At 39.7% G+C, this 25763-nt stretch overlaps 2 protein-coding genes and 1 long non-coding RNA gene across 5 annotated transcripts in view; 2 read left to right on the top strand and 1 right to left on the bottom strand.

Moving 5' to 3' along the window:
- fras1 (Fraser extracellular matrix complex subunit 1) overlaps positions 1-15289 on the top strand; it is a 310338-nt gene extending 295049 nt beyond the window's left edge. For all 3 annotated transcript variants that reach the window (XM_074639460.1, XM_074639459.1, XM_074639458.1), the window contains 19 exons: positions 280-624; positions 1717-1877; positions 3024-3171; positions 3255-3460; positions 3555-3711; positions 3821-4021; positions 4122-4309; positions 4714-4989; positions 5376-5608; positions 6317-6477; positions 6849-7063; positions 7828-7978; positions 9089-9196; positions 9413-9572; positions 9727-9843; positions 9959-10125; positions 10448-10653; positions 12683-12829; positions 13410-15289. In XM_074639460.1, the coding sequence (XP_074495561.1) occupies positions 280-624; positions 1717-1877; positions 3024-3171; positions 3255-3460; positions 3555-3711; positions 3821-4021; positions 4122-4309; positions 4714-4989; positions 5376-5608; positions 6317-6477; positions 6849-7063; positions 7828-7978; positions 9089-9196; positions 9413-9572; positions 9727-9843; positions 9959-10125; positions 10448-10653; positions 12683-12829; positions 13410-13991 (3929 nt within the window). In that variant the 3' untranslated portion in view covers positions 13992-15289. The remainder of the gene's footprint in view (positions 1-279; positions 625-1716; positions 1878-3023; positions 3172-3254; positions 3461-3554; positions 3712-3820; positions 4022-4121; positions 4310-4713; positions 4990-5375; positions 5609-6316; positions 6478-6848; positions 7064-7827; positions 7979-9088; positions 9197-9412; positions 9573-9726; positions 9844-9958; positions 10126-10447; positions 10654-12682; positions 12830-13409) is intronic.
- The window catches only part of LOC141769934 (uncharacterized), a 368813-nt gene that overhangs the window by 235823 nt on the left and 107227 nt on the right, over positions 1-25763 (bottom strand). The window lies entirely within an intron of this gene.
- anxa3a (annexin A3a) lies at positions 16729-25093 on the top strand. The gene is made up of 14 exons (XM_074639457.1): positions 16729-16762; positions 17704-17735; positions 17895-17942; positions 18056-18143; positions 18485-18579; positions 19797-19910; positions 20180-20270; positions 20409-20488; positions 20820-20876; positions 20985-21078; positions 21178-21273; positions 21457-21515; positions 21851-21973; positions 23535-25093. Exons 2-14 carry the CDS (start codon positions 17724-17726, stop codon positions 23595-23597), a joined length of 1020 nt encoding a protein of 339 aa, XP_074495558.1. The 5' UTR covers positions 16729-16762; positions 17704-17723; the 3' UTR covers positions 23598-25093.

Here is a 25763-nt window from a genome sequence, read left to right as displayed (position 1 = left end):
CATATTTGCACCTATATTCCATATCTGCTTGTTGCAACACTTCTTTAAGGCCACATGATTCTCACACTGAGTGAAGTGTTACCTGGAAAACTTCAAGTAAACATGTTAAAGATAAGACAAAAAATACCAGACTTTTACTCATACAGTAAATCCAGCAAACATGATTTAAGTTTGGCACAGAGTACACTGATTAAAACCCCAAAAGAGATACCCGGAGAGGTATGGAAGCCAAAATATGACCAGCAGTGACCCTCCCTCTCTCGCTTCGTTCCCGCTCAGGTGACACCTCCAGCACCGTGTCGGCGCTCTGCTACACCGTGGCCAAGACGGCTCAGGGCAGCAGCCTCCACGCTCTGGAGTCCGGCTCCGACTACAAGAGCCGCGGCATGTCCGACGACAACCGCGTCATCTTCGGCCCCGGCGTCAGCATGTCCACCTGCGACGTCAAGCTCATCGACGACAGCGAGTACGAGCTGTCGGAGGAGTTCGAGCTGGTGCTGTCGGACGCCTCGGACAATGCCCGCATGGGGGACGTGATGTCGGCCAAGGTCGTCATCGATGGACCCAACGACGCGTCCACGGTTACTCTTGGGAACGCCACCTTTACGTTCAGTGAAGATGCTGGTATGAGCCGTTGTATGATTCTCTTTTCTTTCTATCATCTCCATCCACAAGAGAAGGTCTTTGAAGTTACAACATTTTTCAGATGTCATTTCGTAGCTGTAATATTTAAGATAAATGTGAAAATGTAATGATCTCCGTGGGGAAATTATTGGAAAGAGAAGTTTCATAATGGAAACATCCAAGATCACCAAGGGTGTTTCTGTGGACCCCCTACCGTCTCTCTACACATGAAACAGACTGCAAGCATTCTCCCTGAACATTTACACAGCTCATTTGTACGAACAAGGTTATTATACAATTTTTTGAAGTTAGACTGTGCATTTTAGTCTTTTCATTTATTTTGGAGCAGAGAGCATGTTTGAAGTGGGAAACACAGATTTGATAGTTGCTTCTTTTATTAATTAGCACAACAGGCTACTGCTTTTAAGTGTGTTGACATTTTTATATATACAGTATATATATATATATTTATATATATATATATATATATATATATATATATATTTGGAATCAGTTGTAGCTGCATTTTAACTTGAAAGCTAATATCATATATTACTCAGTAGAAAGATTTATGTTAACAGAGTCCCCTCCACCCTCAACTCTCTAATAAAGCCTCTTCTGCTTTCTTTCTATCTCTCTTTTTCTTGTTTACTCTAACTGTAGCCCCCTTTTCGACCGCAGGAACTTTCCCCAGGAACTAGGAACCGTTTGAGGAACTCATTGCATTTCGACCGTGGGGACCAGGGTCTAAATTAAGATCTGGTTTGGGGGTAGTACTTTCTGAGAGTTCAGGGTGGAGTTTGCAGGGGTGACGTATGTAGCTTTAATCTTGGATGAAGGAATCAACCATGCATTGAACCATCAGCATAATTAGTTTCAGCAAAATTCGCGGCATTCTGCTTCTATTAGTTCCTGACTTAAATTATTTTAAGGTTGCAGACCAAAGCAGACTTTGCAAACCAAAACTATTGAGGCTCATCCTGGACCCTGGTGGTCCTGACTAAACACCCAGTATACATTTTGAAGGTACAGAAAGTCTGATTCTTTCCACATTATTTAAACCTGTGTTTCCTGTTTATCGCCACACTACAGGCACAATAGAAATAACAGTGCTGCGCCACGGCAGTGACCTGTCCTCGCTGACCTCCGTGTGGTGTGCCACCCGACCTTCAGACCCCCCCTCAGCCAGTCCGGGAGTCGACTACATCCCCAGCTCCAAGAAGGTGGAGTTCAAACCTGGAAGAACTGAGGAGGTAAGGACTGAGACTTCTCTCCTACAGGATGATAAATGTTTCAGGACATCTCCAACGAGTCCATCAAAGGCAGTGTGAGGAGCCTACCAGGGTGCTTTTAGCCTTATGATATATATATATATACATATTTGATCATATGTATGAAGACATATCAGGGCCATTGCAGGTAAAAAAAAGAAGAGATTGAGATGTAAGTGGTAAATTTCCGAGAAGAAAACTTGAAGAAACCACATCCCTTCACTTTGCAAAATCAATCTCATCACATCACAGACACCCACACACGTTAGAGAGGAGGTTAAACATTATATAACGTGGCGATATCTAGGCTAAAATCACAAGTATTTCCTAATTGCTAAATCTGATTGCAAAGTATAATTTGATGAGGTCATCCACTGCAGGCATAATACACGACAAGCGGCAGCATCTGTGGTGTGACGAGGCTGATCTTGCAAAGTGAAGCGATGCAGTCCCTTATTTAAAAAAAAAATATATATATATATATTTTCCAAATTATTCTCGGAAATTTGAGAGTTTAATCTCAGAGAATTTGTGTTTTTTTTCTCAAATTTATGATTTTATAATCTCAGAGAATATTATATAAATTATATGAGTATACGTTTTTTTCTCATAATATTAAACGTTTTTTTCCCTTAAATTTGTGAGTTTTTCTTGTAGATTTACAACTTTAATCTAAAAAAAATATCCAAGTTTTTTTTTTTTATCTCTTAAAATTGGGAGGTTTTTTTCGTAAAATTCAGATTTTTTTTCTCATAGGTTTACATCTTTAATACAAGTTTTTTCCACTTAAAATTGTGAGTTTTTCTTGTAAATTTTGAGTTGTTTTTTTGTAAATTTGTAAGTTTTTTATCTCATAGATTTACGACTTTCATCTCAGAAATTCAGAATTTTTTCTCTGAATATTACCCCCCTCCCCACCTCCGTATTTTTTTTAATTTTTTTTACCTACAATTGCCCAAATACGTCGTCGTAGATATGCACTTGGCACTGGTGGAGGTAATTTTATAACCCAGAAAATAACATGTTGAACTAAAGACGAGGTGTCCTTCCTCCATACCTTTGAAACAACACACCTGACCTCAAACACCTGTATAAACCTTGTTAACACTCTGGCCTCCTTTGTTACAGACCTGCAGTTTGACCATCATGGACGACGTCCAGAACCCATCCATCGAAGGATCTGAGTCGTTCGTGGTGTTCCTCAGTTCTCCTCAGGGTGCCGTCCTCCAAGAGCCCTACGAAGCCAACATCGTCATCACGGACACCTTCCAGGACAGTACGTACACAAGAGAACGCCACAGACTTCACATACCTCACATACATACTCAGCTTTCTCACAGCCATCTTCCCCTCTCTCAGTTCCCAGCATGCAGTTTGAGAAGAGCGCCTACACTGTGAAGGAGAGAGACAGCGTCCTGCACATCCCCATCATCCGTACGGGAGACCTGTCCTTCAAGTCGTCGGTGCGTTGCTTCACTCGCACCATGTCAGCCATGGTGATGGACGACTTCGAGGAGAGGAGGAACGCTGACGAGTCGCGCATCATTTTCCTCAAAGGAGAGAAGGTAGAATTCACTGCAAAACGTTTATGTAAGGTAGATTAAGTCAGTTTGTATGTTTTCTACCTGCCCATTTAAATGTTTTTAATTTGTTTTCCAGGTGAAAAACTGCAGCATTCACATCAATGATGACTCTGTTTTTGAGCCCGAAGAGGAGTTCCAGGTGCATCTTGGGACACCGCTGGGGGACCACTGGAGCGGCGCCATGGCGGGCGCTAGCGACATTGTCACCATCACCATCACCAATGATGAAGATGGTAAGCAGGCGCCTCAATGAAAAAATAACAGATATGCACAATAACATGCGTCTGGCTTAGTTCTGTTCTGGTCAGCACTTTGACCTTTCCTCCTCTCCTCTTCCTCCAGCTCCCACCATTGAGTTTGAGCAGGCGTCCTACCAGGTCAGAGAGCCTCCTGGTCCCGACGGCATCGAGGTGCTCAACATCAAGGTGATCCGCGGGGGAGATCTGGACCGGACCTCCAAGATCCGCTGCAGCACCCGGGACGGATCGGCCCAGTCTGGAGTCGACTACAACCCCAAGAGCCGAGTGCTTAAATTCACCCCTGGTCAGTGCTGAACATTCACACGGGACTAATCCAGATTGTTTTTATTTATATGTTTGTATGGGAGATTAATTATGTCTTCTCGCTCTGCGTCCCTCCGTAGGGATGGACCACGTCCTGTTCAAAGTGGAGATTCTGTCCAATGAGGAAAGGGAGTGGCACGAGTCTTTCTCACTGGTCCTCGGCCCTGACGACCCTGTGGAGGCGGTGCTCGGGGAGATCACCACGGCAACAGTGACCATTCTGGACCAGCAGGCTTCAGGCAGCCTCATCCTCCCGGCCACGCCTATCGTAAGAAATGTTTTAACCCTCTGAGACCCACAGTAGACCAGTTTTTGTCTTTTTTAGGGGGGTGCAGGCCAGGGGGTGTTTAGGGGGAGATAGTAGATGTCACATAGAAGTGGTGTACATCATCTGAAAGCTGAGAACCTGGAGATTAATTTGAGATGCAGCTCAGCACTGTGTGTCAAGTTGTTCTAGTCATAAAATCTGAATAAACTGTGAAAGTGTATAAGGGTTTAGAACCTTATGATAGAAGTATATGATGCTCATGCTCTAGTCTATTATGTATCATAAGTTGTTGCAGCAATTTTTGGGTTGATACCATTTGTTACGTAGATTTGGTGCTAAATTTAACTCAAGAATTGATTAAATGAATTCCACGTAAAAACGCCATCCTGCTGCTTCCTCCTCAGGTGGTCTCTCTCGCCGACTACGACCACGTCCAGGAGGTGACCAAGGAAGGCAGCAAGAAGACGCCGTCTCCGGGTTACCCTCTGGTGTGCGTCACCCCCTGCGACCCTCACTACCCCAAGTACTCCGTGATGAAGGAGCGCTGCGAGGAGGCCGGCATCAACCAGACCCAGGTTCACTTCTCCTGGGAAGTGGCGGCGCCCACCGACACCAGCGGCGCCCGGTCCCCCTTCGAGACGGTCACGGACACCACCCCGTATACCGGCATCAACCATATGGTGAGTTGGGATTTCTGAAAAGGAGTAGTTTAGAGGGATAGTTCAGGTGTTTCTCAGTGGGGTTGTGTGAGGTACTTCTCCATAGTCAGTGTATTACCTACAGTAGATGGCAGGTCTGTTTCTTCATCTACTGTAGGTAATACATTGACTATGGAGAAGTACCTAAAAAAAAAACACTTCAAAACACCAGAACTATCCCTTTAATGTAACGTCACAAGTACAACATGACCAGTTTTAACATTATGATAAAGATGGTGCTATAACTTAAAGAATTACCTGGTGAAATGCATTAGAAGAAAAGCCCAGAACAGCCTTTTTCCCCTCTTTTGTCTCATCCACTCCTCTGTCCTCCTCTGTCCTCCTCTGTCCCTCTCTGTCCCTCTCAGGTCCTGGACAGCATTTATTTCAGTCGTCGCTTCCACGTCCGCTGCGTTGCTCAGGCCAGGGATAAGTCGGGTCACCTTGGAACGCCGCTGAGGAGCAACATCGCCACCATCGGCACAGAGGGCTCCATCTGCCACACGCCTGTTACCACGGGAACCGCCAGGGGCTTCCAGGCTCAGTCCTTCATCGCCACGCTCAAATACCTGGACGTCAAGCACAAGGAGCACCCCAACCGGTGAGTAGGGACGGGTGGATGGTGGCTTTTTAAAGGGCGGGTCCACTATTTTATTTTATTTTTTAGGTTTTTATATCATTCTGTAGCTTCCCAGTGGTGTTCCTGATGTATTCAAATCCAAACATTCACATTTTGGTCAAAGTACGTATGTTTTAGTGTCAAAATGCTATTTTCCAAAGCCCTTCTAAAAACTTTTGATCTGACGTAGGTTTCTGTATGATGACGCTGCCACTACAAATACAGTACATATACATCCTTATAGTCAGTGTATTAACGTTACATACAGTTACTTAGATGGCGGTTGTATATTCTAAATACAACGTAAAATGATAATGATTTTGTAAGGTGGCTAAAATATGTTTTTCTGCAGCCCTTCCTGGCAGAGAACTGAAGCCGTTAGATCGCTCTCTTCAAAGCCACCAGACTCCATTCACAAATGTTCCGGACACAGAAGTATACATACAACCCCATTTAAAATAATCCAAACCAACCCTTTCAGTTATTTTCCAAACTTAGCACAGATAACGTTGACTCAGCTAGTGTTAGTGTTCACATTTTCATAACCTTATTGATTAGCGTACTGTGGTAACCTACGTCACAAAAACGGAAAAGAACTCTTTAAAAAGGCCCTTTAAATTAGATAAAAGTCTTGACCAAAACTTTACGTATTGTTTGTTAATGTCTCTTTCTCTCTCTGTCCTTGTTTAGCATCCATATCTCAGTGCAGATCCCCCATCAGGACGGCATGCTGCCGCTAGTGTCCACCATGCCGCTGCACAACCTGCACTTCCTGCTGTCAGAGTCCATCTACAGGCAGCAGCACGTCTGCTCCAACCTGGTGACCCTCAAAGACCTGCAGGGAGTCTCCGGTCAGTCACACAAACACACAGTCCTCTTAATATCAGAGCTGAAACAGGAGATGAAACATAGAGACACCTGCAGGATATTAAATAAATATCATTTACGTGACATTTTACACAGCAAGAGAAATTTAGAATTAATACAACAGTGGAAAACGCTGCAATTCCTCAATGGGCAGCTTTACCAGCTGATTATACATGCAAAGTGTCCTGATAAATGAAAATAATGAATAAATTACATGTAAAGAATCTGTTTTTTTCTATATATTGACACCTCATAGTGTTACTTGCAATACAAACTTTTACCAGATCTTTGTTTAAATGAGAAACGATTATTTTCTGTGATCACGGCTCAAACTTTGCCTCCGTTCTTCCCACAGAGGCCGGTTTCCTGGACGACGTGTCCTACGACAGCATCTCTCTGGGTCCCGGTTACGACCGGCCCTACCAGTTCAACCCCAACGTCCGAGAGGCCAAGAGCATCCAGTTCTACAAGCACCTCAACCTCAAGAGCTGCATCTGGACCTTTGACGCCTACTACGACATGACGGAGCTCATCGACGTCTGCGGGGGCTCCGTCACCGCCGATTTCCAGGTACGTAAGAACAGTCAAGGGGACAGTTTGAGTCATGAAGGAAATCTTTGTCTCTCTACAGTTTAAATCTGCTGAACTATGTAGCCTCCGTGCCTATGTAGACACCTCAACTGAGCAGATTTCCAACCTGATCTTACACCTAAAGATTCATAACGCCTTCTGTATATTTCAAGCTACAAGATTCAGACTAAAATCTAAATCTGGATCACATTAAAATGTTGTTGATAGAACTCCACTCAAGATCCACTACTCACTTGTTTCTGGGTTTTTTTGACCCGATCACACAGCCTTCATCATCACAAGTTTGATTAGTTGTCATGAAACTTATATTATTCAGAGCACTTTTGGGACTTCTTAACTTTTAAGCAGAGTTTGACAGTCCATTCTTGACCTTGGCAACAACATGCAGCATGCAGTACCGAGGAAACGGAGCTTGAGTGGAGGTGAAGGTCAAGAATGAACTGTCGGGCTTAATCAGTTGTGATTTAGCTCAAGGCCTAACTGTCAGATAATTCTCACAGAATTATACTTTCCTAGAAAATGCTGACAGACAAGAAAAACAAATAAACTCAGGGTCCTTGGTGGAGAGAATTTGAAACATAAATCTGTATATTTTTATCTGTGAACATCGATCCTACTGCATCATATTTGTAAAAGATATTCTGTATGAAATAGTCGCTCAAACCCTGATATGACCTCTGAGGGGTCCCAGCCTGCAGGTGGAGAACCAACATTAAAGTCTGCTGCTGTTGTTGTTGTTCCAGGTTCGTGACTCGGCTCAGTCCTTCCTGACGGTGCAGGTTCCTCTCTACGTGTCCTACATCTACGTGACGGCACCGAGAGGCTGGGCCTCTCTGGAGCATCACACCGAGATGGAGTTCTCCTTCTTCTACGACACCGTGCTCTGGAGGACAGGTCGGGAACTCATGAACTGGAGTTTATCTCTTTATGATGCAAAGTTATTTTATGCATTTCTTCTGGCTCTACATGCACCTATTTCAGTTTAACCAAATCTGTGTGTTACAAAACTAAATCTCTAGAATGTCAACCAAGTGATGATAATAATAATAATAATAAATTCAACTTATATAGCGCTTTTCAGGGACTCAAAGACACTTGAATGAGAACATTTATAGCAGAAAGCTACTAAAAACAGCAAATCTTTTTTCTTTTTTTTTTACAATATCGTTATCAAAATTTGCATATATTTCACATTTGCAAAAAGACAATAATAATGATTATAATAATACTACTACTACTAATAATAATAATAATAATAGTAATAATAAAATTAAACAATGAAACATGTAGTCGTGGTTTTCACATATTTAACAAAAAATAAAATAAAAACACATCAGATAACAAAAAAGCAGAAAAAAACAGCATAGAAACACTCAACAAAACATAACCATTTCAAAATGACTGTGCACCTTGACGTCCAACAAACTCCAATAGAATTTTCCACACTTTTACAAATCCTCCTGCCCTTCCTCTTGTTATGTAAGTCAGTCTCTCCAATATGACACAAGATACCATCTCCTTCACCCATCATGTATCAAAGGTATATCCATTTTTCTCCAAGATAAAGCGATCATCGTCTTGGCCTGCTGGAGTCCAAAGTCAATTAAAGTTGAACTATTTTGAACTAAAAAATAACAGCAAATCTTCATTTTCCTAGGCAGTAATCATGAAAACAGAGCAGAAAAGGTTCAGCATACATAGATATGAATTGGGTTTTATGTATATTGTGGTTAGGTAGTATTCCCGGTAGTTATACTGGATATAAAGTGAGGAGATGCAGGATGAAAATATACAACTTGATAGAGTTCACATGTTTTTTTTATACGTTCATTACTGTAAATATTAATTCAGAGGTGCATTCGGTCCATGTTTGCAAACATCTGACAGGGTATGTGAAATAATCGATATCCTATTGTGTTGTTTTATTTATCTGATCAGTGTTGCACGTCTGCTTTAATCTTGATGTGACCTCTGACTTCCCTGGTTGGTGTTTTCTACCTGCAGGTATCCAGACTGACAGCGTCCTCTCAGCCAGACTGCAGATCATCAGGATCTACATCAGAGAGGACGGACGGCTGGTGATTGAGTTTAAAACCCACGCCAAATTCAGAGGTCAGTTCACAACATCCACCACAGATGTTCAGGTCCAAGAAAAGTCTGGACTTTTTCTTTATAAAGTGTTCATTGTCTTATTAACACAACACATATACTTTGTTGACTTCATGGACTTATAGATGAAGAGCAATAGAGGAGTCTTTTGGTGTCCACTTAAAAGCATAAAAAACACATTTCTCTGTCTAATTGTTCTTCTGTTTGTCTTTCCTCCAGGTCAGTTTGTCCTTGAACACCACACGCTGCCGGGCCACAAGTCCCACCTGATGGCTCCCGACCACCTGGGAGGCATAGAGTTCGACATCCAGCTGCTGTGGAGTGCTCAGACCTTTGACTCGCCGTACCAGCTGTGGAGGGCCACCAGCTCCTACAGCAGGTCAGTCGGTTCATCCTGATCCTCATTTCCTCCTCAAATATGTTTGACTTCTGAAGGTTTTTATCTGCTCTTTATATCAGTTCTTTAGTGTTCCTCACTGTGCCTTGGTTATAATCATGTCGTGTTGTCTGTCTCACTGTGATTCCTTCAACAGGAAGGACTATTCTGGAGAGTACACCGTCTTCTTGGTCCCCTGCACCGTCCAGCCCACTCAGCCCTGGATCGACCCCGGGGACAAACCTCTGTCCTGCACGGCTCACGCTCCAGAGAAGTACGTCCCCGCTGACGTCCAAACAGTTTGATAATGACAGATTTTAAACAGCCTGGTGGTGAAACAAATGAATGTACTTGAGTCCTGAACTTGTGTTGTTGTTGTTGTCCGACAGGTTTCTGGTGCCGATCGCCTTCCAGCAGACCAACCGGCCCGTTCCCGTGGTTTACTCCCTCAACACAGAGTTCCAGCTGTGCAACAACGAGAAGGTGTTCATGATGGACCCGGCCGCCACCGATGTCTCCATGAATGAGATGGACTACAAGGGAGCGTTCTCCATGGGTAAGTGGCGTAACATCATTTTTGTCTGAATAACAGCGACGGAGTTGGTGATTTATTTGACAAAATATCATACAAATATCCTGGATATGAATCATATTTTTTAAATCATAAACAGACAAATTATATTCATCATGTGACCTGCAAATAAATGTTTATTGTGTATATTAAATCCTCTAATTTCCTTTACATTTGTGAGGCCTTTTGGTGTTGCTCCACCAAGATAGTAAAGTAATCTTCATTTAAGTTACAGATGAAGAAGGTTTGAGATGTTTTATGCTCATAAACTAATAAAATGAATCCGTCCCTCTGCTGCCCCCTGCAGGCCAGACTCTGTACGGCAGGGTGTTGTGGAACCCGGAGCAGAACCTGAACGCAGCCTACAAGCTGCAGCTGGAGAAGGTGTACCTGTGCACCGGCAGGGATGGATACGTACCCTTCTTCGACCCCACGGGGACGCTGTACAACGAGGGCCCGCAGTACGGCTGCATCCAGCCCAACAAGCACCTCAAACACCGCTTCCTGCTGCTGGTACGGATAGTTCTGTCACTCGGGTGCATGTTTAAAGAGCGTTTATTCAAAATGCATGATGTGTCTGCCTGCCTGGGGGTAAATGAGATCATTATTAAATATTAAACACACACATACTGAGGATTCACACTGTGTTACCACAGAGCTCCAGTGTTCAGATAATAAACAGGTTTAACATGACAGCTGAAGGTCGCTAGAAACAAATACAGGCTGGGAATAAAGGATAAAACAAATCACTTGTATTATAATGGTTTTCATGACCACATTTTAATGTGAAACAGAAACAGTAGATGTTGAGTTTTTAAAGACGAACTTTGCCGATATTCAACCAGCTTTGTAGCACTACGATGTGGGTAGTATATGCAGGGTCCCTACGTAGTATGGACAATTATGGAATTTGATTTTAGTAATTTCCAGGTCTGGAAAGAAAGACCTGGAAAGGGCTGCACGGTGGTGCAGTGGTTAGCACTGGCGCCTCACAGCTAGAGGGTTGCAGGTTCGAATCCGGCTGTGTGGAGTTTGCATGTTCTCCCCGTGTTAGCGTGGGTTTTCTCCGGGTACTCCGGTTTCCTCCCACAGTCCAAAGACATGCAGGTTAGGTTAATTGTGGACTCTAAATTGCCCGTAGGTGTGAATGTGAGCGTGAATGGTTGTCTGTCTCTATGTGTCAGCCCTGCGATGGACTGGCGACCTGTCCAGGGTGTACCCTGCCTTCGCCCAATGTCGGCTGGGATCGGCTCCAGCCCCCCCGCGACCCCTAACGGGATAAGCGGTTGCAGATGGATGGATGGAAAAAAAGACACAACGTCCTCTGCACCCTGAGTCACAAAGTCAAATATGGTCTTAAAAATCTATCGAGAAATCTGGAAATTTGAGTCTGGAAAACTATGGAATTTTGAAATGGAAAATATGTAGGAACCCTGTATATGCAAATGTACGACGTTGAACTTCCCTCCACATTGCCGGCACCCAGAGCCCTCCGTTCACTCAGCCCTCGTCGGCAGGTGAGCAGGGAGCTCCGGGCGCCGGTGATACAACGGCAACACATCGGAAGCTAAACATCGTTCATTTGGACATACCACATTGCATCGATACCAAGCCGCTTAAAAATGTGCAAAGTTTCCCTTTAAGGGTATGACCAGGAAACAGCGAAACAGCTGGAGTTAAGATTCAACCACAACATTTTCATGACGCTGAACTCTACGTCTCCATTTATAGAGAGAAGCTTCACATTCATGTTTGATTAAAACCTGCATTTCATGTTTTTGTTTTCTTTAAACGGAACCAGACATTTGATTTATTGTTCTCAAGCAATCAGGAACTTTACATTTTCATGAATGTATTAAGAGTGTTAGTGTCTGTCTGTCTCTGATCAGCTGCTGATTTGTTTTATATCTGTTCAAACGTCTCGCACCTGTTCAGATTATTATTATTATTATTATTATTATAAGATATTGTTGATTGTTAGAAACCATTAACTGAATTTACCCCTTTTTATGAGTCTAACCCTCAAGTAGAAGGAGCAGGCTTTCTTTGGATTTATTTGCTTTAGATGACCTACGATGACTTTTGTCTTCCTGTATTGTTATGCCTGCAGCAGGCTGACATCCCCCCTACACACACACACACACACACACACACACACACACACACACACACACTTCCTCTTTGTGTTTTTACCTGCTGCACCAGTCTGACCAGTCCCACTGCTCACCAGATTTCTTCCAGCATATTCAAAGCCTGTGTGTTATGTAAACCACCGACTGTCTTCACCGTGTAAACTCTCTGTCTGTTGTCTTTTGCCATTATTATGTGTAGCAGAAACGCAGCTTGAAAGCATTTATCCTGCTTCTACACTACACTACGCTGCAGATCATTCTCTCTTGAATGTCACTTTTCAGAGTTATTGGTTGAGTTTTATAAGTATTTGTAACTTCCAACAGATGAAAACAGAATAAACCTGACTTTTAGTAAAGAAAACGTTGTGCCATAAGTTGAATATTTTCCCTCTTCGTGTTTCCCTCTGCAGGATCGTAAACAGCCAGATGTGTGTGACAACTTTTTCCACGACGTTCCCTTCGAGGCTAACTTTGCCACGGAGATCCCGGAGCTGCAGAGCATGACGGCCATGCCGGGCGTCGATGGCTTCACGATGAAGGTTGATGCTCTCTACAAGGTGTGTGGAGCCTCCTGCACTACAGCGCAGTCATGTATCAGGGATTTCATGGATGTAGATTTTAACATTTGCCTCCTAAATTTAGACTGTTAAATACCTGATTTCAGTTTCATTGTGTAGAAATGATACATTCTTCTTTTTTACTGCACGTCCACGCAGTGTTAGCTGGCCCTCAGACAGCCGTTATATCACTCTCTTCAAAGTCACCAGACTACATTCACAAAAACAGTCATTTTAGTATATATACAACCCCACTTCAAAAAATCAGTACTATCCCTTTCAGATATTTCCAAACTTATCACAGAATGTAATGTTTTAATTTAATTCAGTTAATTTAGGAATTACTGTATATATTGGGATTTTTGGAAATATTAAGATAAGATCAGATAAAACGTTTATTTATCTTGAGGGAAGTTGTTGTCAAACAGTTGCAGTACAAAGTGGGAAAGAGTGCAAATAAAACAAAATATAAACAATAAAGATTATCAATAAGGTGCATTAGATAAGACGTTGAATAACGGGACACGGTGCTGCTACGGTATCTAACACCCTCCTTCTCTCTCTCTCTGTTGATTGACAGGTGGAGGCGGGACACCAGTGGTACCTGCAGGTGATTTACGTAATCAGCCCGGAGTCGCGCTCCAGCCCCCGGATTCAGCGCTCGCTGACTTATCAGCTGAGCCGCCCTAAACGCGACCTGGTGGATCGCAGCGGGCGTCTGATGCTGGACGAGTCTCTGATCTACGACAACGAGGGCGACCAGGTGAAGAACGGCACCAACATGAAGTCGCTCCGCCTGGAGGCCGGGCCCGCCGGTTCCTTCAACGCCCACGTGGGCAGCTCGGTGGGCGGCGGCGTGGCCGCCATCACCCTGCTGGTCCTGGTGCTGCTGGCCGCCTGCTTACTGATCCGCCGCTGCCGACGGTCGGCCAAGAAGAAGAGCAAGAAGGCCGAGAAAGTGTACGAGGAGTACCCGCTCAACACCAAGGTGGAGGTGTGCTTGGACAAGTGTATGGAGAAGAACTTCAGCACCAAACAGTGCAACGTGAGAAACATCAACGTCCTCAACCGCAACCAGGACGCCAACGGCAAGGCCAAGGTCAAACAGGTCAACCTGGAGGTCAAACTCCACAACAACCTCAACGACGGCACTGAGGTCTGACGAGGAAGAAGAAGAAAGGAAGAGGAAGTGAAATATTAAAAAAAAGGTATTTTCTAAAAGAAAGTTTGTACTTAAGGAACGTTTGTTAATGTATTTTTATACCACTTTGAAAAAGGGAAGAGTGTGACGTGCAGAACGGCTACGCAGCGTTTTAATCATTTCGCAACTGGGCTACCTCAGGAATCCACAAACCACTCAGCTGCGTGAAACAGCCAAAACATCTGATCATCCAAACTCCATCTGATAATCTCATCACCCGACTACTTGACATTTACGTCCTTTTTTAGCACCAAGATGGTGACCGGTAGCTCAGACACTGGTGATTGTTTCGACAAAACTCTCTGCTGTATTATGAGTCATTTCACTGCTACTAAACGTCACTACTGTGGAGTGGTAGTCGGTGTAGATATATAAAGATATAGTAACTCTAAAAACACAACAAAGCGACTTCTACATCGACTACAGCTGCTTCTGACTGCTGTGAAAGTATTAAGCACAGGTCGAATGAGTGTAAATAAAAACAAAAAATGAATGATACCTATTCAAGTGCAATTATGCCATAACTTTGTTAACCCCTCATGAGCAGGAACTTCTAAACGTGCATTTCAAGCCTTACTTAGAGACATTTGTACTGTCACGTTGGACACTCTGATAGCTGCCAATATTAAGTGCCATGCAGTATTTTTCCTCATGAATTTCAATCATCCAAAGTGTTTTTTTTTTTTCTTTTTCCATTTGATTGGGACATTTCCATGTGATTGTAATAAATCAGACGCCGCCGTTTGGATAACAAAAGGTTTCGATCCCGTCCACATGACTGAGTGCTTTAGCCTTACTACTGTTCTAATGACAAATAATCACTTTTTAATAAGATGATGTATTTTATAAGAGAGATGTGTGTCTACCTGCCTTCGTTCCGCCCAAAGACACAAAATCCCTCCCGTATTTTTTATTTTATTTTCTCATTTATGTATTATTATTATTATGTTACCCTCTTCTGATGTATTATGTTACGCTCAGCTACTGATGTACCCACGATGTTAAATGTTTTTAAGTGTATGACACTGGTTGGAGAGCACTGCAAAAAGAAAAACAAACTTTCTCTCCGTTCGGCTCTCTGTTCCCGCCATCCTGTCTTCTTTCAACTGTGTGCCTATCGAAACAACACGGGAACAGGAAATTATGGGAAATAATGATATATTTTTGGTGCTATCATTGTGTGGAAAATAACTACGATGCTATCAACATGATGCCTGTATTTGGTGCCTTTTTTAGTAATAAAAAAAATTTTGAAACCCACGATTGTTTGTATTTAATGTTTTTGATTCTATTCATTTTTGGGGGGAAAGTACAAATGAAAAATGAAATCTGACATTTTTTATTTTTTTTCTGTTAGATTTTGTACAAATATTTTCACATTTTGTAAATGTAAATGTCAAATGTGAGTATTTGTTGATATTTTTTGATGCTACTCAACAAAATGGGATGTGATGTTTAGGGACAGAGAAAGTCGGAATTCTGTCAACAGTTATTCGTTAATACATTCGTGCCAGCAACTGAAATTTTTAATTTCCTTTGGTGGAAATGTACGTAGCCCTCCTAGACCCCCAGGGAGAAAATTGTATTAATTAGTTCCCTCAAATTAGTAACTCGTTCCCTCAAATTAGCAACTCGTTCCCTCAAATTAGGAACTCGTTCCCTCAAATTACTAATTTGATCCCTCAAATTAGCAACTCATTCCCTCAAATTAGGAACTCGTTCCCTCAAATTAGTAATTTGTTCCCTCAAATTACTGACTCGTTCCCTCTAATTTGTAACTCGTTCCCTCAAATTATAACTCGTTCCCTCTAATTAGTAACTCGTTCCCTCAAAAAATTGCAACTCGTTCCCTCAAATTAGTAACTCATTCCCTCAAATTAGTAACTCGTTCCCTCAAATTAGTAACTCATTCCCTCAAATTAGTAACTTATTCCCTCAAATTAGTAACTCATTCCCTCAAATTAGAAAGAAAGAAAGAAAAAACACAGTAGTCCCATCATGTGCCTAAAGTCTAGATGTAGTATGATAAGAAAATGTCTTTATATCAGAAACTACAAGGAGCACAATCAAGTATTTGGTATCTATGAACTCATAACAAGTAGAATATCAAAGATGTGCACACACATGCAGTGTAAAAAAAAAAATTCATATAGAAAACATTCAATAAACAAAATGTTTTTCCTCATTTTTCAAAAATCCTGACTTTAACTATTAACAAAAGTGGGATATTTCATATGATCTAAAAATTCAATATAGTCTTTGGGCACAAATTAGTTAAAATGACAAAAAAGTGACAGTTTTTCCACTCAATTATATCCATGCCAGGGTGGAAAAATGCCAGTAAAACAGCATTAATAACATGCTGAAGCTGTCAATAAAATGCCAACACTAGCATGGCTTATAACTATCAAGAAGTTTACAAAACAGTTAATTAGTAGGAAACGCTATCTTCAAACAAGTTAAAGGAAAAGTATGAACTTTTAAATCAACCACACCTTTAAAAAAGTCGGGAGATTTAAACCTAGATTATATTTCATCTGAATAATGATGTAAGTTATCATCATTTTCAGAAGCAGGCCCTTTAAATAGGTAGATATTAGAAATGTCCAAGCGGTCCCTGAACGCAGCACATACCTGTGCAGAGTGGGCGTGGTCAGATGTGATGACGCTCTAATAGAGATCCAGTTCCACAGGTGTGGCGGAACTCTTTTCCGGTTTAAACAAGAACCCAGGTGAGCTTTTCTTTGCTATCTTTTACTCTCGGTAATTCATTGTCTTCCAGTTCATTTATTTTCTGTTCGACTGTTGGTGTATTAACATTATTCATTATATTAAGGTTTAGAGCAGAGATTTGTACACAAATTAGTAGTTTACCTGTGTAAAATCTCATTCAATTCATGTTAGAAAGTCTCACAGTGATTCTACTATATTCACTTACAGCTTGAAAGTAAGTTTTTATATTAAATTACATGTTTTATTTCCTGATGTACCACTAAATAATGTCTTCCTGAGTTAAATGTGCTTTAATATGTGAGATTTTTTGGTTTAATCTCCTCTGGTATTTTATATTATTTCCACTGGATATCAACTTTACTTTACTTTGTAATAATTGTTTCGTTTTATTTTCTGTGTTATATTACATTACATACATTCTGTGTTACTTCATTAATGAGGCTTATTTACTTTACATTTATCAGATGAGCTCATCATATAAGCAAACAAAAGATGTGTCATCATGACAAGGATGTTTAATCATGTGCTTTTTAGTCTGAGATGCTACACAGACTTTGTATATAATAAACTTTTAAATATCATCCAGCTACTGGAAGATAATAAATCATATATATAATGCATCCTATAAAGAATATTATAGAAGAAAAAAAATACCAAAAAAGGGTTATAAGGTCACAATTTAGGTAATTTACTACCAGACAGAGATAAGGACAGATAAGATAACTGAGACAAAAGAGTCAGAAATAAACTTCATGCTTTAGTATGTCTATTATTGTAAAGATGTCGGTTTTGATAGCCTAAAGCTGCCTTGAAATCTCAGTTTGAACACTTTTGAAAATGTGCTGTTTTTTTTTAATGAGTTTGGTGAGAATATGCCAAGAATGGATCATAGTAACAAGAAAGCTTAACTATGAATGTGTTGTTTTTGTTTTTTTTATAGAGAAACTTCCTATTGTCATCATGTCTTTATGGGTAAGCCAAGATTTTCTTTTTTATTTATTTATTTATTTATTAATTAATTAATTGATTAATTTATTTATTTATTTATGTATTTATTTATTATATATTTATTTATTTATTTATTATATATTTTCTTGTACATTTTAAATAAAACTGATTAACGTTCTGCAGGATGACTTGGAAGATTGTGTGGACACCCCGTCCTCATTCGAAGCAAAAGTCGGTCCAACTAAAACTTTACACATGATTTCAAGCCTTCACTGTGACATTTATTATTTTAAAAATTACAAAAAAGATTAAAAAAAAACCAAAACAAACTGTCTCTTCTTCAGAACGGAGAGAGAGGAACCATCAAGCCCAAATCAAACTTTGATCCAGGAGACGATGCTGTCGCTCTGAGGAAGGCCATCGAAGGAATGGGTACAAAAACACACACCTATTTTAATTTATTACACAAGTATTTTTATTTGTATTTGTATTTTTTTTATCTTATTTTTTCTTGAATATTTTTATTAATTTTACACGAGTATTTTGAACATGAAAACCGTGGCATAGCTACACATAACATATTATAATAATATATACTGTATGTATGTATGTATGTATGTTCTAGTGGAATTCATGCGATTTGGTGCAGTTAAGCGACCCTTTAAATCAGACATTGAAATTGTGAATTTATGTATTTTATTGATTTAATTTGATTGATTTCATGTTTATTGCTGTCCCTCCCTCCTCACGTTTCTTGTTTTAACTGTTTCCAGGCACCGAAGAGAAGGTTCTGATCGACATCTTGACCCATCGAAGCAGCGCTCAGAGGCAGCAAATCTGTGAAGCTTATCAGGAAGCCACCGGCAGAGTAAGATATCAGATATCACTCCTGTTCTTATGGCTGATGCTGAATTACAATCTGTATTTAAGAATTTTAAATGGTCTCATAGGATATAAATGTGTTTACACTGAATGAGTCAAAAATCATAACGAAAACTTTAAAGGGGACCTAATATGCTTTTGTGCTTTTTCCCTTTCCTTTAGTATAGTATATATCGAAATAACTGAATATCACGATATTATGTTTCGTGATACTGTATTGATTCTCAAAAACACTATCGATTTTTAATTAGTAGTTTACATGCAAAGATTAACTCAGTTAATACTTTATTTAACTTTTTTTACTCAGATTTTATGCATATGGTGCTTGTGTGTTCTTTATTCTATGACAGTTTTCCAAAAGTTAGATTAAAAAATATATTGCCTCGCTTACAGTATCGCAATATATCGCAATATATTGAATTGTAAATCCCGTATCATGATACGTATCGTATTGCCAGATTTTTGACAATACACAGCCCTACTATATAGTTGTTTTTTTTGTGCATGTAAATGGTCTGCAAAATTACAAAGTCCACATCAAAGGGAGTTACTCTTCCCAGACAGAAACACTGCTCCTGAATTGTCTGAAACACATCACTTGAAGTCCCGCCTTTTTATTTCCGTAACGTGGTGATGTCACCAAGTAACACATTTGCATAACGGCTAGTTTGGCCACCCCTCAAACAAAGCTAGCTAAAGCGGAGCTGGAGCAGAGTCCAAAGAGTTTTTTTTAACATTAAAGCATGTAAACATGTTCTAGTAGAAACCCAAAATACAAGTATACACCTGAAAATAAGCACAATAGGTCCTCTTTAACCTAGCCCTGTCCTCTTACACATTATGAGCTATTTATTCCTCTTATTTAGAGGCATGTGTTACTGATTATTAGCTCTTATTGTAGCCAGGGTTTAGGGTGGCTAAATTAAAAAAGAAAGAAAAAATGAGATTTTAATTAAAAATACATTATATTATCATATAACTAAAGGTTGCATTGATCGCAGTAGCAGTTCACTTCATGTGTTCCTCACACCTGAGATGATTTTTTTTTTATTGTGAATCTTTCAACCAAAGCTACTACCTGTTGATTTAAACTCCACCTTAACATGACATAATGGTTCCTGTGTTTGGTCTGGGTGTATTTGCATGGGCTTGGCTGTGGGTGTGCTTCTGTTTGAGAAGTGACAGGTTGTGTTTACGTTATAGACGTTAGTGGAGGACCTGAAAGGAGACACCAGCGGTGACTTTGGGAACCTGCTGGTGGCGCTTGCCTCGTCTCCTGCAGTGTACGACTGCCATGAAGTGATGCGGGCCATGAAGGTCAGTTTTTCTCTTTTATTTTATTATACACTTTACAAATAAATGTTAGTATGAGGAAACAAAGATTATCAATTATCATTTCCTTGTTTAACAGTAAAATATCTATTAATTAACTATCAATTTACCATTTATAAATGATGGTTATTATAAAGTTTTACCAATGTCTGTTCCCTGGTGAAAAATTACAAATAAGGACAATTATTTTATAATTAAATCATTATTATGAGTGAATTCTGTCTATGTGGTGAAGTAACTGTGTGACGTTGCAGGGAGCCGGGACGGCAGACTGCGTCCTGATTGAAATATTTGCCTCCAGATCCAACGAACAAATCAAAGCTCTCACTGACGTCTATCTGGAAGGTAAATAATACAAACAGCATGAGTCCATCCAAAAGCTTTGGTCTTTTTGAACATATGAATTTCTTGTTTTTATGATTAATTTCATTTTTGAAATATCAGAATCACGAGATTGTCTTGGATGTTTAATTTCCTCCACAGAAACAGAGAAGAAGTTGACCCTTGACATGAGGGATGAAGTTTCTGGAGACTTCTCCACCGCTCTGCTTCTCCTGGCCGAGGTTTGTCATCTCAATACAAAAACAAACTGTGAACAGTGTGTCCATATACACAATAATATCTTATTTAACTTGCATTAAGACCTGTGAAGTGCAGGACAGTGTGGAGAGACAGGTGCACAAGATGGATAATATAAGGTCTCCAACCTTTTTTTCCTCTGAGAACTATTTTAACAAAATGAAAGTTTCCTAACTAAGGTTTTCTAGTTTCATGGGATACCAGTACCTTCCCTGTAACTCTAAAGCTGAGCCTGTTACAGCCTCTAAAAGATGGAAAAGAAATGTGGAGAGCCTGATGTCATTTAAATTTTAAAAATTTTGTTTTTTTTTCCAGGGCAAGAGGGACGACAACACCACAGTAAATAATGCGAAAGCAAAAGACGACGCCAAGGTGCAGTTTGATGCTTGTTTAAACTAAGAAAGTGTTTTTATTCTCTATATATATATATATACTGTAACTGTCTCTCTGTATGTTGAATATATTTCTATTTCTTTCTAGACCCTTTACGAAGCCGGGGAGAAGAAATGGGGCACCGATGAATCTCAGTTTGTCGAAATCCTCTGCCAGAGAAGTATACCTCAGCTGAGAAAAAGTACGTCACACTCAACTTAAATTAGGTTTAATTTAGACTACAATAAAGTTCTTACAAATTATGGTAAATTTGGAATAATCTGTCATTTCTTTTGTGCAGCTATGGTTGAATACAAGAACATCAGTGGAAAGACTCTGCAGCAAAGCATCGAAGGGGAGATGTCCGGGGAGCTGGAGGAGCTACTGGTGGCCATCGGTATGTGCATGAACGTTTAACATATTATGCACTATATGGACAAAAGTATGTGGACAAAATCCTGTGGAAAGTGATGTAGTGATGATGTAGTGCATATCATTTTCTCTTCCTATTGTAGAAAAAGATTAAACTTTATGTTTGTATGAATGCTGTTTCTAACCACATTGTTGTGTTCTACTTCAGTGAAATGTGTGAAGAGCGCCCCGGCCTACTTTGCAGAGCGCCTGCATGAGAGCATGAAGGTGAATGTACAGGTTTTATTGCATACGTTTCAGTTGCAGGTAGGGCTGCACAATTACTCTAAATGTTATCGAAATCGCAATATGCTATAATGTTAAAATCACAAGATTTGTTAATATCCATATTGCTATTTTGATAAAGTTTCGATTTATTGTGCAGCTCTATTTGACACAGAAGAGTTTAGTTGTTATTACGTGCCAGTTTAGTTTTATATTTAATATTCTAGAGAGAAAAATCAGCAGTACTGATGTGATATAAATGCAGGATAAATACTGTGCATGAGTTAAGTTTTACATAAAGTGTAATAATGTTGTGTGTGTGTGTTGTGTGTTGTCAGGGTGGTGGAACAGACGAGTCCACTCTGAACCGGATCATGGTGAGCCGGTCTGAGATCGACCTGCTGGACATCAGAGCCGAGTTCAAGAAACTCTACGAGTACTCGCTGCACTCCGCCATCGAGGTGAGGAACTACTTTTATCAAAGTTAGGATGAAATTATAAATTTATATTTAGTATGTCATAACTAGGGCTGTCAAAGTTAACACGATAACGCAAAAAGAGATGACGCAGACTTGCGATTTTTAGTTAAAGCCAGAGTTAAGAGACTGGTATCATATTAAACTACAAAACCTGATGAATACATCGGTACCAACCATGTCATACTAGCTTGTCATGAAGGAGGCTAAATAACGTTCCAAATTTACACTAAATTTTGGCGAAGAAAAACTGGCATGGCCATTTTCAAAGGGGTCCCTTGACCTCTGACCTCCAGATATGTGAATGTGAATGTAAATGGGTTCTATGTGTACCCACAAGTCTCCCCTTTACATGGACTTTGTTTTCATAAAGTTTGCAGCAACATAAACTCACAAAGTGTGATCGGAGGATTTAACGAAGCCTGATGGATTTACTGTCTGAGGTTTCATGAGTCATCAGAGTTTGAAGAACGAGCAGCTTGATTTTATTTGGCCACTTTGATATGAAATGGTCCTCTGAGAAATAAAGACTAACCTTCTGGATAACTGGAGCTGTGTGAATTTCACTGATCTGTTACTAACATTTAAACATGATAATTGAGCTATGTATTGGTGAGGGATGTGTCTTCTGTATGGTACAAGGGTTGTCTGGGTGTTTTCTATCTGCTCTTTTATTTTGCATCTTGCGGTTGCTCAGGTGGATTTGGTCTCCAGTCCTGATCACATTATGTCGAGATTTAAAAACACCGCCCACCTGTTGCAGCCCGAGAGGCAAATTATAAAGACAGCTGATGTGTCCAAGGCGGTAAATTACAACCCACATCCAGCCAATCACTTGGTAATTACAGCTGTATATCTCGTACTCTCTGACGAGGAGCCATCCATCATTCGGAGGGAATATTGAAGTTTAAGTCACACAAATCTTTCTCAGATGTTGCGGCGTCTCCTTCAGGCTAAACGCTGTTCTACCAACTTCTGTAACTCAATGCAACTTCTCACCGAGCATTTCTTTCATCAGTCTTTCTTAAAGGACCAGTGTGTAGCATTACGGGGGATCTATTGTCAGAAATGGAATATAATATTAATAAGTATGTTTTCTTTAGGGTATAATCACCTGAAACTAAGAATCGTTGTTTTCGCTACCTTAGAATGAGCTCTAGATGGGGACATTTGCATTTTCAGCTCGGCCATCGTAGTTCTCTTACACGCTTCAAGTTTCAAGCGGTTGCAATCTGCAACCTCACTGCTAGATGCCGCCAAATCCCACACACTGCACCTTTTAAAAAGTGAAGTGTGTCCAGGGTTTAACTATCATATCCTAAGTAAGGCTGTCAAAGTTAACGAGATAATAACGCGTTAACGAAAATTGGTTTTAACGCCACTAATTTGTTTAACGCATTAATGCAACTTGCAATTTTTAGGTAGCATACAATGGAAATACCTACGTAAAGTAGCTTAAAATTGTACTTAGTCTCATTCCACCATGTTGGTCTGTGTGGTTGGAAGACACGTTTTTACTCCTCGCTTGTGTTGCTGTGCCCTCCAGTCGGATCTGTCGGGCGCCCTGGGGGACTGTGTGAAGGCCATCTGTGGAGGAGACGACGAATAACTAACACCTGAGGTTCTACCTGAGGCCGAGAAGAGATCTGCTTCCTCTTGAACTCTTGCTGTCGCTCTCTGACACTTCTGCTTTACTTTCATCCTCACCCTACTAACTTGTTGTGAGCTGTGAAAGACAGACGTCATGTGAAAGACAAGATCATTAAAGATTGATATATTTAAACACGAACACGTCCAACTGAAGTTTTAATCAATAATTCTGTTTTGTTTTCAGTCTGATTGCGGAGGGGAATATGAAAAGACTCTGCTTAAAATTTGTGGAGGAGATGATGATTAACATCGGCATGTTGTGCTCTCGCTACGTCTTTATTCACGTTTCTGTCATTTTATAATTTTTATCAACTTGAACATCCACAAAATACGAGAGGAAGCAACTTCCTGGACTTGGACTTCATTTGGTAACACTTCATAATAATCATCACATATATATATATGTATATATATAAATGGTAAATTGATAGTTAATTAAACTTAGTTAATAGTATTTTACTGTTAAACAATGAAATTGTTATTTTATAATAAGTTTGTGTAAAAGTAAACCGTCCCATTAGTACAGCTACGGGCCTCCCGCAGTGGAAATGTTGTTTTTTAAAGGCTAAACGCCAACAAATCTGGACTGAAGAAGGATATTTTGTTAGATTTTGCTACTACATGAATTAATATAATATATTGCCAATGGATTAAAAAATAATAGACGTTTTGATAACAGGTTTCAGTTTTTTTGGTAACTTTTTGATCAAGTAAGTTGTGATAGATTCATCTTTTATTAACTTAATGGCTGAATTAATAAATGCATCACTAAAAAAAACATTCATTAAAATATGCAGTTTATTAGGTTTATTCTGATTCAGTCCTTGTAAAACAATATGTGTTATTTGTTCACATAACGAATACTCAACAAGTAATTTTCAAAGTTGTTCAAATAAAACAAAATTAAGAAATGATTTTATGAGCCCTCATTTCTTTGAATAATTTACTAATATTTTCCTCTGAAGTTTCCTACAAATAACTATTTAATTTTTGACTACTTACAGTAATTTGAATTATATAATTCCCTTTACTTGGAAAGCATATTATTTATACAAATACAGAGAAAGAAGGTGCCACCACTAAATGAATAGTTAATTAATATTTAGGAGGGTTTAAATTATTTTTCCCTATAATTAGTACCAAATTCTTTACAGGAAACGTCCTGGGAAATTACAGAAAAATATTTGTAAATTGCTGCCCCATTAAAACAAGGCTTCACGGCAACACTAAAAACTAATTAAAATAGATTATTACATTAAAAGTCTTTGCATAAATATATACTGTAAGTGTAAGGAGGAGACGTTACTGTAGTGTGTATTTTTAAATGAAGTAATTAATTTGTTAAAATGACTATTTCATCACTTATCTTCTTCTTCAGCTCTTTAATCTTCTGACTTCTTCTTGTATTGTTGTAACTTCCAGAAGTAATAATAAAAACACCTCATGAATCATTCACAGCTGGTGATATTGTTTATTTTTTCTGGTAACAGTCTGGTAGTTCATCCAAGCCACCAGCAGGAGGCATCACTGACTCAGCAGCAGGTTTTAAATCTTTATAAATGTCTGCAGGTCTACAGACCTCCTGGGGGCTTTAAGAGGTTTATAGAGTTCACATACAGTATGAGGAAACTCTGAGATTAATGGAAGTGTTTCACTCCTCTGGATCATTATGATGCACATAAACGTTCAGTGTGAATGTGATGTGAATGTGATGTGCTTCATGTGGAGACGCCTCCTGATTCTGTGGAAAACAATGACTTGATAATAACCATCATTTATAAATGGTAAATTTATAGTTCATTAAAATGTTAATAGTTAATTTACTGTTAACAAACCAATAATTTGTGTTATTTTAAGAGTTTATTGTTGCACACATTTTATATACTTTATAAAAGTATCTGTTAATCATCAAGATATTATTTGTAAACCTTTTAGAAACTGCTTGTAAAGCATCTACAAACATGACATAGATAGATAGACCACCAATCGGAAGGTCTGCGTTCGATGTTAGTTCATGTACGTTTTTATTTACAATTAAAATAAAAAAGTAAATAAAAGTTCACACCATACACACACAGGAGTGTGGAAACATCTGCTCAGTGGTAGAAACATCTGCTCAGTGGTG

The sequence above is a fragment of the Sebastes fasciatus genome, chromosome 6, assembly GCF_043250625.1.
Source record: "Sebastes fasciatus isolate fSebFas1 chromosome 6, fSebFas1.pri, whole genome shotgun sequence".
In the NCBI taxonomy this organism is placed as follows: domain Eukaryota; kingdom Metazoa; phylum Chordata; class Actinopteri; order Perciformes; family Sebastidae; genus Sebastes; species Sebastes fasciatus.
The sequence above is the reverse complement of the archived record's forward strand: the minus strand, read 5'-3'. Positions and strand labels throughout refer to the sequence as shown.

Coding starts and splice junctions, on each gene's coding strand:
- anxa3a (XM_074639457.1), top strand. Junction 19,911..20,179: donor AAGTGATGCGGGCCATGAAG/GTCAGTTTTTCT, acceptor GTGACGTTGCAG/GGAGCCGGGACGGCAGACTG. Junction 21,274..21,456: donor GGAGCTACTGGTGGCCATCG/GTATGTGCATGA, acceptor GTTCTACTTCAG/TGAAATGTGTGAAGAGCGCC.